Here is a 15,156-nt window from a genome sequence, read left to right as displayed (position 1 = left end):
CACCCCCCCCCCCCCCCCCCCCCGTCTCGGCCAGAGACCTCTGTAGTTCTTAGGCAGGGGAGCTTTTGATAGCGTGCGGAAGTCAGCACACGCGGCGGTGCTTTTGTGAATTGTGTTGGTGGGGGCTGCAGACACTTTATGACATGCCATGCATTTCCGCCCGGAAAGTGGGGGCATTTGTATATCGACGATGAGATCGTAATTCTTCACATGGAATATCTTATTCTGCACTGACCTGTTGTTATAGCTTTGTGCGTCTACGTCCATTTGGTTTTTATTGTAATCATGTGTGTTAAAACTGTAAATCGCTTAGAGCGTCGGCAGTTGGGAGATTAATACGTGCACATGTGTGTATATCTATAAAATTACGGGCATATACTTTCTGCACATGATCGTGACACATGGGCCCAAAAGCACAGAGTTAAACACCACGGAGGCAGGTATTTTATAATAACTGCGCGTACTCCGCTTATAAAAACACGCGTGCATGTGCTTGCAATTACCAGTTTGCCGACCCCCTCCACCAGTTCGCCCAGACACCCCCCCCACCACTTAACCCAGACCTCCCACTTAAAAACCGCTGACAAAAGGCCAGCACAGTTTCCCTTCCGTGACTTAATTAGCAGGAGTAAATGCACAGGAAAACGTTTGGCAATGAATGGATGAATACGAAATACTAACTTGTGTGTGAACTTCCAAAGCTCGCCCTGAAACATCCCCTTTTTTTTTCCTCCCTTCAGTGCCTCCAGCACATACATACTTCAGGCTCCTGCAAAATACTTCTTATGCATGTAACTTCCAATTTTACATGTGTAAATGTTTTGAAAATTTACCCCTTAAAATACATTTTAGGCCTCACAGTGACCTTCCACAGTAAGCTCCTTAACTCCCGGCCACCGACTTTGGGTTAAGAAAAACTACTGTGGAAGCTCAGGGTGGTGACAGTTTGCCATTGGGATCCTGGCCCTGTCTTGGTGGTGCCAAAGTGTTTCCATTTTACAATGATGGGCCTGACAGTGCCTCAAGGGCGATTCAGATCCTCTGAAATTCTCTTGCAGCCTTCCCTCCCATCTGTACCATTGGAAAAACGTTATCCTGGAGCTCTGTCAGCAGTTCCTTGTTTGGCTTATTTTGATCTTTGCTTCAAATTCACGGCACACGAGATAATAAGATCGATGCTTCAATCCAGGAGTATGGGAATCAGCTCAGCGACTATGACGGACACAGGTGGGCTCTGTTTAACTTCGTCCGGGCTGCCTTACAGCAGTCTTTTCAACCAGAGCTAATTTGGGTGTGCTATGAAAAAGGGCGTAAAGAATTGTGCAATCAAGACCCTGCTTTTTAGTTCTTAAATTACGACCATAAAAGAGTAGAGTATGTTGTGTAGATCATGTTGTAGATCACTGAAACTTCAATGCTACACTAATTTAGATTTGTATTTTTTAGACAGCAGAATGTGAGAAATGTGCAAGGGTATACAAACTTTTTATAATGCACTTTGGTATCCCAAAGATCTCTCTTCTGCTGGCATGTATGTTTATGTAATGCTGCATACAGTCTGCCTTTCCATCTGCACCGTGTTTGGGTGAAAGAAAGTGTGTTTGATAGGGGTTATGTATACATGATATGAAACCTGTGCATTATATGCCATTAGGTATGACATGAACTGGATACATCTAAAATCTCTTGTGTGGATTATAGGTTGTTGTTGGGGCATTACAAATTACCCTTTAAGGTTGCGTTAACAGGGTCTCGTCGGTAAGAGCTGATCTTATTTCAAAATCCGAAACCATAACCTTTACAGCAGTTTGTGCTGTTCCTTTAAATCTTTCCGCTCTTTTTTTCAGTGCATTCACTGTCTCTTGCAGTCTCTGTCCCTGCACAGCAGGGTCTGCTCTTACTATCAGATGGGAGTCAGCCGTGCACTTCTGCCGCAGTGTAGAATTACTACTCACAAGCCCAGTGGGATGTTCTTTGTTAGTTGAGGCCATCTCTATTTAAATGGAGATCAGGCTGCTGAATTTTTCAGTCATCATAAAAAGGCAACTTTCGGGCATGCACTTTCCTCTTGGAAGGAACCTCTGTAACTGACTGTACCTGGAGAGATGGGCTCTCCTCGGGTGTTTGCACAGCCAAGATCCGTTATCCACGGAAGGGGAACCTGAGCTGCATGATTAGAGGAATGGATAGGGTGAAGTGATTGTAGGCGAGCTCTGAATGCATCATCTCCAGTGCACTATTGTGCAGAAACACTATTACTACTACTACTATTATTGTTCATGTATTTATTTACTACTACTGAACATTTATATAGTGCTACAAGGGGTATGCAGCACTGCGCAAATACACATCAGAGACAGCCCCTGCTCCTTGGAACATTACAATTGAATGAAGACAGACGGACCTGGCAAATAAGTGTTTGAGAAAAGGCAGAGATACGATTTAAAGTCTGAAAGGTGGTGGAGTTTAATTGAAGATAGAGGCTGTGTTGGTAAATCTGTGGGAAGCTGAATCTGTGCCCCAACAAACAATCCACATGAGAAAAACAGGAAATGGGGTGGGTGAGTGAGGGGTAGGGTGATAGAGAACTAGGTAGTAAAGATTAGTTATTCAGAGGCTGCCTCTTGTATTCTAGCGAATGGCTACATGTCAGATATATGAAATAGAATTTTTGTCAAACTCCCAGCAGCATATTTCAAAGAGAATTTTTTTTCCTTTTTTTTATTTGAAAAGCAGCTACTTGTTCCAAGTCGAAGCTCCAGTGACCAAACAGGCTTATGCCAACAAAAGTGGTCCCCGTTTTCTTAAAAACAGAAAAAAAATATATAAGAATGTCTGCAGCTACTATGAATACATTCTTCACAACTTAAACTGATACCCAGACTCATCTGCATTTCAAGCTAGCTTAACACATGTCTCTGCAAGTCTAAATAATCCACTAGGAACAAAATATCAGGGGAAAATACTGTCAAATCAGCAAATAAAACGCCCATTTAAACAGCAAGCAAGCAATATCCTTATCTGAAAAGCCAAGATGATTTGATTATGTCTCACATGTACTAGGTTTTATAAAGGTATTTTCTATAGCATGTGCCTCCCTCAGCAAGGTGTTCTTCCTTAACAGTTTTTGCACATCTGGTGCGTGATATGGCACCAAATGTAAAGTACACTACTTGTCCATTAATGGCAAATACCTGACTTACCATTTTTCTAAGGTATACAAAATTCAAATTCCACAGCTCTGAGATGTCTCTTTTGTCCTTAATGGAACCTTCAGCCACAGCTCTGCCAATGCACCTCACTCCTGACCCGCAGCACTCCCCTGCTATTCCAGTACCGAGATTCCCTCACACAGCTCTACCAATGCACCTCATTCTTGACCTGCAGCACCCCCCTGCTATTCCAGTACTGAAACTCCCTCACACAGTTCTACCAATGTACCTCATTCCTGACCTGCAGCACCCCCCCTGCTATTCCCGTACTGAAACTCCCTCACACAGCTCTGCCAATGCACCTCATTCCTGACCCACAGCACCCCCCTGCTATTCCAGTACTGAAACTCCCTCACACAGCTCTGCCAGTGCACCTCACTCCTGACCCGCAGTACCCCCCTGCTATTCCAGTACTGAAACTCCCTCACACAGCTCTGCCAGTGCACCTCACTCTTGACCCGCAGCACCCCCCTGCTATTCCAGTACTGAAACTCCCTCACACAGCTCTGCCAGTGCACCTCACTCCTGACCCGCAGCACCCCCCTGCTATTCCAGTACTGAAACTCCCTCACACAGCTCTGCCAGTGCACCTCACTCCTGACCCGCAGCACCCCCCTGCTATTCCAGTACTGAAACTCCCTCACACAGCTCTGCCAATGCACCTCATTCCTGACCCGCAGCACCCCCCTGCTATTCCAGTACTGAAACTCCCTCACACAGCTCTGCCAGTGCACCTCATTCCTGACCTGCAGCACTCCCCTGCTATTCCAGTACTGAAACTCCCTCACACAGCTCTGCCAGTGCACCTCACTCCTGACCCGCAGCACCCCCCTGCTATTCCAGTACTGAAACTCCCTCACACAGCTCTGCCAATGCACCTCATTCCTGACCTGCAGCACTCCCCTGCTATTCCAGTACTGAAACTCCCTCACACAGCTCTGCCAATGCACCTCACTCCTGACCCGCAGCACTCCCCTGCTATTCCCGTACTGAGATTCCCTCACACAGCTCTGCCAGTGCACCTCACTCCTGACCCGCAGCACCCCCCTGCTATTCCAGTACTGAAACTCCCTCACACAGCTCTGCCAGTGCACCTCACTCCTGACCCGCAGCATCCCCCTGATATTCCAGTACTGAAATTTCCTCACACAGCTCTGCCAGTGCACCTCCCTCTGTCTCTATCATAAATTATTTATATCACACTTCTCCAGCTGGGGAGTTCAAAGTGTGCTACAATAAAATTATGGTTAGAAGTTACACTGGGTACATAGTGGATTCAAATATGGTACATACATAGTGCAGCAATTTACAGTACAGCTGGAGCCAAGTAAAGTCAGCAGGGTTTTGGTCTTCAGACACTGGGGCACACTACAAGTCTTTAGGACCATAAGTGTTCTTTTAAAGAGTTAGGGTAGAAGAAATAACTAAAAATTTACAGGCATAAGAGATTAATTGCAAGATTTTAGCAAAATTGTCCAAAGGTGGGGAATAGGATGAGTGTTTGTTTGAGAGTTAGTTTTTGGGTTAATTTCCCAGGGGGTTTGGGTTACAGATGTAACTCAAATACTGTTTCAAAGAACTATAGACCAGTGAACCTGACTTCAGTGCCGGGAAAAATTGTGGAAACTGTTATAAAGAATAAAATCATAGGACATTTAGGCAGACAAGGTTTAACGGTACACAGCCAGCATAGATTTACCCAAGGGAAGCCTCACAAATCTCCTATATTTTTTTGAAGGGGTTAATAAACATGTGGATAAAGGTGAACCGGTAGATGTAGTGTATTGGGATTTTCAGAAGGCGTTTGACAAAGTCCCTCATGAGAGGCTTCTAAGAAACTAAAAAATAATGGGATAGGAGGCGATGTCCTTTTGTGGATTACAAACTGGTTAAAAGACAGGAAACAGAGAGTAGGATTAAATGGGCAAAGGGTAAACAGTGGAAGGGAGTGGACAGTGGAGTGCCTCAGGGATCTGTACTAGGACTGGTGCTTTTTTTTTTTTCCCAATATATCTTTATTGAGGCATACATCCAGAAAATCTATTTATAAATGATCTGGAAAGGAGCTTGATGAGTGAGGTGATCAATTTGTGGATGATACAAAATTATGCAGATTATTTAAATCTCAAACAGATTGTGATGAATTTTAGGAGAACCTTGTGAGACTGAAAGATTGAGCTTCCAAATGGCAGATGAAATTTAAAAGAATTTTTTTTATTATTTTAGAATAATTACAAAGCATAACATCTTTGTACAGAAAAGAAAAGAAACATAATGAGAATAATAAATCATATAAGAAACACAATATTAATATTCCGACCACCAATCAAATTGCGATGAGAGAGGACCATAAAAAGGAGCACAGAAAAAGGAAAGTTAAATTAAAGGAAATGACTTAACATGTATATTCTACCCTTATTATATACCTAAGTTATGGGAAAAGAGGTTGGAAGCAACTTTTTACGAGAATCCAGAAACAATTTAAGTTGTTCAGGAACAAAAAAAAAAAAAAGGACTCATTATTAAGCTTTATAATATATATATATATCGTTATAATATATCAAGGATATCTTAGCTGAAAGGATACACGAAGAGATTGGGTCTCCTGACGTAAAGTCAGAAACCCCCTTTCTCATTTCTTGGGTGGCTTTAGCCAGGTCAGGGAAAATTTGGACAAACTGACCCATGAAGTTAACTCCCATCTAATGAAAATAATTGCTCATAACCAGACCTAGATCCTGTTCATAAATGAATGATACCAACAATGTTGCTCTTTCAAAAATCTCTGTAGTAGAAGACTCCAGGAATTCAGTTAAGTTCCCTAAACCCAGTTGGTGTTGTGCCTCATTCTCTCTTGCTCGTGAAAACGGAAGAAAATATCCTTTGTTAAATGAGGGAATATTTTCTAGAGGAATATGTAATGTCTCAGTCATATACTTCCGAAGTGTCACACGTGGCTGTTCACCAATTATCCTTGGAAAGTTCAAAAACCTTAAATTCAAACGACGTAAGTGGTTTTCAACAAATTCAACTTTCCTGTTCAAAGCCATATGTTCTTGGACGTTTTGAACAGCTTTCACTGGATCTTCTAGGTTTTGAATCCTGTTAGAATGTTCTGGTAACTGGGAATTATGATCCAGGGCATCCAATTTTGAAGAAATCTGTGAAGAACACCCTTGAAGGGCAGGACCCATCTGAGCCATCAATTCCCACAGAGAGTCTAATATCACCACGGCTGGCTTGGGGAGGGGCAATAATATCGGTAAATTTTCAGGAGTCAAGGATGGAACCATAGAAGTTTCAACATTCATTGTAGAAGTTGCAATGGACTCACCTCCACTAGAAAGAGCTGCCTGAGAAGCAGCAGAAGAAGCCAACAAGCTCCCACTCCCCGCCGTCGATGTTATAGTTCCGATCACACCCTCCATGGCGACTCCCTCTAACGCAGCTCTGGAACGATCCAGTCCCGAAGCTGCTGGTGCCAATTCCGGGGGAGGGAAGGACCAATGCGCTGAAGGTGGTCTTAGGATTGGGTCTGGAAGAGGAGCCTCCCCAGACAAGACGGAGGCTCCTTTTTCAGACCCATCAGCGGGGACCGCAACCCCCAGCAACGAGTAGGTAGTAGCAAGCTCGGTGATGGTTCGTTGGCCCAGAGGGAGGAGGGGCGCCAAGGGAAACACCCTCACTCTCCCCTTTTGCTTAGGAGGCATGTTGTCAGTAAACACCACTAAAAGTTGAAGATAATAAATGAGGCAACTTGAGCTTCGCTACTCACATGCTGCCATCTTGACTCCTCCCTCTGGCAGATGAAATTTAATGTGGACAAGTGCAAAGTGATGATTATAGGGAAAAATAACCCTTGCCATAGTTACACTATGTTAAGTTCTATATTTGAATTACCATCCAGGAAAGAGATCTAGGTGTCATAGTGGATAATTTATTTTATTTATTTATTTTATTTAACATTTTTTCTATACCGACATTCGCACGAGACATCACATCAGTTTCCAGCCAACAGGGCTTTACATTGTAACTGATATTATAACTAGAGGGGAGGGAAGGGGCAGGGTAGTAACTTGGAGCTATATGAGTATGCTGGGAGCAGAGGAGGGAATAGGGGGTTTATTTACAAAAAGCAAGGGTTAAGCAAGGGTTAAGGGTTAAATACTTTAAAATCGTCGGCTCAGTGTGCTGCAGCAGTCAAAAAAGCAAACAGAATGTTGGGAATTATTAGGCAGGGAATGGTTAATAAAACGGAAAATGTCATAATGCCTCTGTATCGCTCCATGATGAGACCGCACCTGGAATACTGTGTGCAGTTCTGGTCACCGCATCTCAAAAAGGATATAGCTGCACTGGAGAAAGTGCAGAGAAGGGTGACCAAAATGATAAGGTGCATGGAATGGCTGCTCTATGAGGAAAGACTAAAGAGGTTAGGGCCGTTCAGCTTGGAGAAGAGACAACTGAGGGGGGATATGATAGAAGTCTACAAAATCATGAAAGTACTTGAACAAGTTAATATAACTCAGTTATTTACTCTCTTGGATAACAGAAGGACCAGGGGGCACTCCATGAAGTTAACAAGTAGCTCATTTAAAACAAATTGAAGAAATTCTTTTTCACTCAACGCACAGTTAAGCTCTGGAGTTCATTGCCAGAGGATGTGGTTATAGCAGTTAGTGTACCTGGGTTTAAAAATGATTTGGATAAGTTCCTAGAGGATAAATCCATAAACTTCTATTACGTTAATTAATAAGCAATAGTAGCTTGTGATTTATTTAATGTTTGGGTACTTGCCAGGTACTTGTGACTTGGATTGGCCTCTGTTGGAAACAGGATGCTGGGCATGTTGGACCCTTGGTCTGACCCAGTATGGCATTTCTTATATTCTTATGTTCTAACTAACGTTTTCAATAGCTTCCTAAATGTTAAGAGATCAGGTGCTAGCCTGATAATGGATCATAGTGAGTTCCAAAGATTTGGTACTGCTCCTGAGATCAGCTGTTGCACAGGAGTGATAGGTAACTGGACAGTTCCTGTGGCACTCCACTGGGAAAGAGGCTGGCGGTTTGATAGCGCCAGGCCTGGTGAGATGGTTTGGGTGCGGTTTTGGAGAAAGAAAGAGAGCTGGGTAAGTGCTTGCCCTGCCAATCCTAGGTCTTCCAGACAGGTGATTAGGGTTCATGGCCGATGGTGTCGAACACTGCAGAGATACAGAAGTACCAGGAGTGCTGGCTGGCCCTGGACTAGGCAGAGCAGCAGTTCCTCAGTCAAGCTTATTGTTGCTCTTTCTGGGCTGCAGACTGGAGTGGGTCTAAGCTCTTTGTCATCAGCAATCCTGACAGTTGGAGTAGTACAGCTTTTGCAATAACCTTGTCTAGGAAAGGCTGGTTCGAGATTGGGCGGCAGTTGCTCAGGTTGTTTTGAGTCTAAGTTAGACTTCTGTAATGTCGAGCATGCAATTGCTTTTTTTGTAAGCAGTCTAGTAGGAGGCCTTCTGTGAGGAAGGTGTTGATGGCCTGGAGGCGATCGAGTAGTCTGGATTATGCTTGCTTTGAGTATCCAGAAGGGCAAGGATCCTCTTGGCAATAAGTAGCTTTGAGAGTGGCGAGGAGGGTGTTGACATCTGTCTGTGGGAGAGTCAAAAGGTGGTGAGCGTGGCAAGGCTTGGTCTGTTGTACCCGTCGTAGGCTTCTTTCTGAGATTCGTGTCCAGCTCCAAATGAAGAAGAATGATCTTGTCTCTAATGAAATGTGCTCGTTTTTGTGTGACGTGTCTTTGACGCAGTGGCCCCCCCACCCCTGGCCCCCTGCGGCACTCTCTGCTATTCGAGTACTGAGAATCCCCAGGGGGTAGGCAACCCCTGTCCTCGAGTGCCGCCAGCCGGTCGGGTTTTCGTGATATAAATAAGTGTCCACAAGGAGCATGCATGGGATATATTTTTATGCAACGAAGGCAGTGCATGCGAATGCAGCTCATGAATATTCAAGGTAGATATCCTGAAAACCCGACCGGCTTGCAGCATTTGAAGAGCAGAGCTGCCTGTCCTGCCACACAGCATATGGATGTTTTTGTAATTTTAAAGGTTCATTGTATACCATCACGCTACGCCTTTTGCCATGACATCAAGGGGACACTTTTGCAATACCATGCATAGCTGCAGACTATATGGGTGGCTTTAATGTCCATAATGGATGCAGATTTTCAGAGTGCAACTACCTGGGTTGCTCCCCTTTGGAAATGATCACGTGCGCAGTGGGTGTGCTAGAAGCGCCCTGGCAGTGGAGGTGCTCAAAGAGAACATGAACCGTCCTCCTTAACCTAAACACGCCTGCAGAAATCCTTCTTTTCCTCACAGCTAAAGGAATGCACACTTTTACCCACTCTGAGGACCGCTGTTTTCAGCCTGGGCAAAAAAAAAAAAAAAAAAAAAAAATTTTTTTTTTTTTTTTCAAAATTTACAAAGGAGAAGAGTCTCCACAGACACTGCAGCTTAAAGAGCATATATCAGAAATTTATTAAATATCCAGTTAGCTGGAGTAATCGGGAAAGAATTTCCAACCGTGATTCAAAATGGTGTTACAGTAATTTAAGGACCCTGCAGCCTGGGAGCAGTCAGGTGGCTATGAATGGAGACTCTCTCTTTTATATCATTTCTCTTACAATACTGAGTGTCTCTGGTACCCCCCCCCCCCCAAATCAGGATATTCCATTGGAAATTTGCTGCAAGGTGGGTGAAGGTAGGTTAATTCATAGTCATTAATAAACCTTCCAGCTACGGAACTGCCAATCCTGCGGCTGCCACACAAGGTGAGGAGAGCAATTTTCCACATCATTTCTGTGAGTAAACAGCTATTTTTGGTGGCACCTACGTAGAAACAGCCCGACGTGCCAGCTAACTGCCTGGCCCCTATGATCCGCTCACTTTTCTAGCAATCGTTATCTCTTTTCAGCCTTTGGGGTTTTTCATGGAAGGTCTTACTCTAAAGATGCTGTTCCCCAGCCTATTCTTCCATTTTGGAAAAGAACGTCCTTTTCAAACCTATCAGCATAATAATAATTTGCACACAAACACCCCCCCCCTTTATTCCAAAAGAAGAATTGACATGCATGGCAGTTAAAGGACTCCAGAAGGAGCGAGAGGGGCACGCACATTGATTTGTAAACTATATAAGACGCTTTTCTGAATGTTAGAAGAAACCACTCTAGGTTTGCCGAATTGAAGTTGGGTAAACTGAGGCAGACGGTAGAAGAGCCTAGAGTAAGACGTGAAGGACATGGATAAAGTGACTCGATCAAGGTCTCCTACAATCAGTGGGAGAGGAAGGATTGGAGCTGAAGGCCTGGGAGATAAATGACCCGCTGAAGGTCAACATTTATTTATTTCTGTTTAGTTCAAAGCGAGGGTTTGGCGGGTATTTCCCTGTCCCCAGAAGCCTTTCGATCTAAGGGCCTGATTTACTAAAGCTTTTTTTTTTGTTTCCCTAGACACAGAAGGGGGGGAAAAAAGCCTTAGTAAATCAGGCCTTGAGTTTCTACCTGAGGCAACAGAGGATGACGTGATTTGCCCACGGTCCCAAGGAGAATTAGCAGGATGCGCACCCTGGGATCCCTGGCTCCCGGCCCTGCCGCTCTAGCCGCTAGGCTGCTCCTCTACTCCCTCGATGTAGCATCGGAGATCCATATTCAGTGAGCTAGTGAGCAGATAAGTTATCCAGGGAACTTTATCCAGATACTCAGCAGGGCCTACTCAGATAAGTTTTTCGCTGAATATCCGGATAACGTTACTTACATAACTTTAGACCTGCGGTTTGAGTGGATCGGCTTGGCTGCATAAATTTAGCCTGCCACGCCTCCAGTCCTACCCCCAGATTTGTTTGGATAACTTTATCTGAATAGAAATCTTCTACTCAGACAAAAATGATATATTTTTTAAGAGCCTGTTATGTGTAGTTCTAAGCCGATTTCACTGAAACCAATGTTTTGAACACGATCCTCACTGCGTCAGTGAGTTCTGATGTCCGGTCCCTTATCCTGACTAGGGCTCACCTCCTCCTTAACGTAACAAGATTTTTCTGCAAAAAAAAAAAAAAAAAAATTAAAAAGGCGATACTTGAACCATTTTACATACGAACATCCTGTATTTGTGCATCCGCTAAAGCAAAATTTCAGCTTTCGCCGCTAAACTAATTAAATGTTGCAATTTTTTTGTCTTGGCAGGTTCTATGAGGGCGACTACACCGTGGATGTGAGTATCAATGATTACTTGGACATTTACTGCCCCCACTATGAGAACCCGCTGCCCTCGGACATAATGGAGCGCTACATCCTTTACATGGTCAGTTATGATGGTCACGCGTCCTGCGACCACAGACAGAAGGGATTCAAGCGATGGGAGTGCAACCGGCCTGTCTCCTCCGGCGGCCCCCTGAAGTTCTCGGAGAAGTTCCAGCTCTTCACGCCTTTCTCACTGGGGTTTGAATTCCGGCCCGGCCACGAGTATTACTATATCTGTGAGTACTGGCTTCAGGGAAGGCCACCAGTACCTCGTCTTTGCTCCTGCTGGTAGGGTTGGAATATGCAGTACGGTATTACAAGGGAGGGCTTTTGGTTTTTTTTTTAAGGGCTTTGATCATAGATGGGGATTTCTAGAATAAAAAAAAAAACCAGGCACGTTTCTGGACATGCAATGCTTCCCATCAAATGGGGATTTTGCTGTTGGATTTTCCTGCTCTATGATCGGGTGAGGTCTTCAGCAATCACAAGAGAACTAATTCCTGCAGCACCCATGAGCCTGTAGACGTTTATTGGCCCAGTATACCAGAGTCTGGTATTGGTGTAAGTAACAGTAATTATTATTTGGTAGAGTTGCAGTAGGTACGTCAGATTTTGAGTGTGAAGACACTGGGACATAGTTCTTTTCAGGTTCCAAGCTGGACGCTGTTTAAATACAGGAATAACTCCACAAGTCTACAGGGTCTCTTCTCCACAAGGATTCAGCTTAGATGAAGCTCTCTTTGAATCCCACAGCAGTTCCATGCATCTTCATTGCTGATTGCAAATAATTCACATTCAGGAAAAGGTGACTCACATTCAGGAAGGTGACTCACAAACTGGTCACCTTCAATTACAGACCTCTCTGTTTCTGTGCTCCATAGCAGCTCAACAGCCATCATGTTGCTGGAAACAACTTCCTGGTTTCCAGCAATCCCTTGTCTAGTCCTAGAAACTTAGAAACATGACAGCAGCAAAAGACCGTGTGGCCCATCCAGTCTGCCCATCCATCCAATTTAGCTTTATAATTCTCATCACTTCCTTGGGGGTCCCCTGTATTTATCCCATGCTTTCTTGAATTCAGATTCTGTTTTTGTCTCCACCACTTCCACTGAAGGCTGTTCCACACATCCTCCACCCTCTCTGTAAAGAAACATTTCCTAGGATTACTCCTGAGTCTACTCCTTTCCACCTCATCTCATGACTCCTTGTACTAGAGCCTCCTTTCCAGTGAAAGAGATCCACCTCCTGTGCATGGAAACCTTTCAGCTATTTGAATATCTCTATCATACCTCCCCAATTTCGCCTTTCCTCTAGGGTATACATGTTTAGCTATTTAAGTCGATCCCCATATGCATTATAATGAAGACCACTGACCATTTTAGCAGCCGCCCTCTGGACCGGCGCCTTCCGGTTTCTATCCTTGTGAAGGTGCGGTCTCCAGAACTGTGCACAGTATTCCCAGTGAGGTCTCACCAGGGACCTATACAGGGGCAATATCACCTCCCTTTTTCTGTTCTTCCTACGCAGCCAAGCGTCTTTCTGGCTTTTACTGTCCCTTTATTCACTTGTTTGGCCACCTTAAGATCATCAGATACAATTAGCCTCAGATCCTGCGTGTCCTTGGTGCTTAGAAGAATTTCACCTCCAATACTGTACCTTTCCCTTGGCTTTATGCATCCTAAATGTATTGCTCTGCATTTTTTAGCATTAAATCTTAGCTGCCAGACCTTTGACCATTCCTCAAGCTTTGCTAGATTCCTCCTCATGTTTTCCACTCTTTGATTGTCCATCCTGTTACAGATTTTAGTATCATCGGCAAAAAGACAAACCTTTCCTGACAATCCTTCTATTATGTCTCTTAGAATAATGTTGAAAAGAACCAATCCAAGGACTGATCCCTGAGGAACACCGCTAGTAACAGCCCCCTCCTCAGAGAAAACTCCATTTACCCTTTGTCGCCTCCCACTCAGCCAACTCCTAACCCAGTCAGTCACTCAAGGATCCATACCCAGGGTGCACAATTTATTTATAAAAGACTTCTGTACAGAACTGTGTCAAAGGCCTTGCTGAAATCCAAGAACACTAGGTCTAGTGCTCTCAGTTGATCCAACTCTCTGGTCACCAATCAAAGAAATTGATCAGATTTGTCTAACAAGATTTACCTCTGGTAAAACCCTGCTGGCTCAGATCTTGCAATCCGTTGGATTCCAAACATTGCACTGTTCTCTGTTTTAGTAGCGATTCCATTAGTTTGCTCACCGCAAAGGTCAGACTAACTGGCCTGTGGTTCCCAGCCTCCTCCTTACTTCCACTTTTGTGAATAGGAACCACACCCGCCCTTCCCAGTCCTCTGGAACTGCTCCAGACTGTAAAGTATTGAAACGGTCGCCAGAGGAGCTGCCAGGACATCTCCAAGTTCCCTTAGCACCCTCGCATGTATCCCATCCAACCCCATCGCCTTATCTACTTTAAGTTTAGTTAGCTCCTCAAGAACAAACTGTTCTGAAAATCGATTGAGGTTTTATGTGCTCCTGGCTCCAGGCCCTTCCACAATGAACACTGAACAGAAATATTTGTTAAGTAATTTTTGCGTTTACCTCATCGGCCTCCACATATTCCTCCCCTTCACCTTTTGAGTCTCACAATGCCACTTTTTTTCACTTCCTTCTATCACTAACATCTATAAAAAAGACTTATCCCCCGTTTTACCGTATTTGCTGTTTTTTTATTCTGTTTGAATTTTCGCACTCCTGAATCCTTTCCCAGCTTCTCTTAATTTTTCCAGATACTGTTGCCTGCCTTCCTCTTTCTGCAATCTCTTGTAATTTATGGTCCTGAGGACCAATCTTCCTCCGAGGCAGGATTAGGGATTGTGTCAGCAGGCTCAGGATAAGGTCTCCTTGCTTGGGTCAATTTGCTTTCATCGGTGCCCTCCAGTGACTCAGAAAAATATTCAAAAACGACTATCCTAGGCTACGTTTACACAGTAAATAAGTAAAACCATTCCACGTTCATGATAGCCTGAAATTGAGATTGAATGGAACCTGTCTATGTACTTAACGTGGTAGCTATGAAGAGTAACACCTGATCTGCAGTCTGTTACATTGCTTGAACGCTTTTCATCCACTACAGCTCTTTTTCAAGTACAGTGGTCAATTTTTAGGGAAAGGAAACCCAACTTTTTAAGATGGTCACAGTTCTTGTCCTAGGACTCCGTCGCATTCTGTCCTTCCTTACTTTTAGACTTTTCATCCAGCACAACGAGGAAAGGTTTCCATGGAGTATTTTTTTGTCATGGGTAGAAATGTGCCACCTTAGGGCCTGATTTTCAAAAGCATTTACATGCTTAAAATGGATTTTTACATGTTTAAATGCAATCTACTCGTGTAAGTGGGCTTTTGGAAATTGCTACAATAGTAGTTACATTCCCTGTACGTACCCGGATCAGTCCAGACTCCTGGAAGCTTTGGTACATCCCAGCTGTCCTGGACTGATCCGGGTACGTACAGGGAAAGGAAAATTGGTTCTTACCTGCTAACTTTCGTTCCTGTAATACCACAGATCAGTCCAGAGTCTCGCCCACTGGAGGAAAGGGAGATTTGGAGAGTCCGCTCAATCAGTTTTTGTGTAATCACTCTGAAGAATGGCACAGGTTTTTGTTGGTCTT

At 44.1% G+C, this 15,156-nt stretch overlaps 1 protein-coding gene across 1 annotated transcript in view; it reads left to right on the top strand.

The window, feature by feature from the left end:
* EFNA2 (ephrin A2) overlaps positions 1-15,156 on the top strand; it is a 123,558-nt gene that overhangs the window by 85,847 nt on the left and 22,555 nt on the right. The window contains exon 2 of the mRNA XM_029612556.1: positions 11,433-11,725. Coding sequence (XP_029468416.1) covers positions 11,433-11,725 — 293 coding nt within the window. The remainder of the gene's footprint in view (positions 1-11,432; positions 11,726-15,156) is intronic.

This window comes from Rhinatrema bivittatum, chromosome 8 (genome assembly GCF_901001135.1).
Source record: "Rhinatrema bivittatum chromosome 8, aRhiBiv1.1, whole genome shotgun sequence".
Lineage (NCBI taxonomy): Eukaryota > Metazoa > Chordata > Amphibia > Gymnophiona > Rhinatrematidae > Rhinatrema > Rhinatrema bivittatum.
The sequence above is the reverse complement of the archived record's forward strand: the minus strand, read 5'-3'. Positions and strand labels throughout refer to the sequence as shown.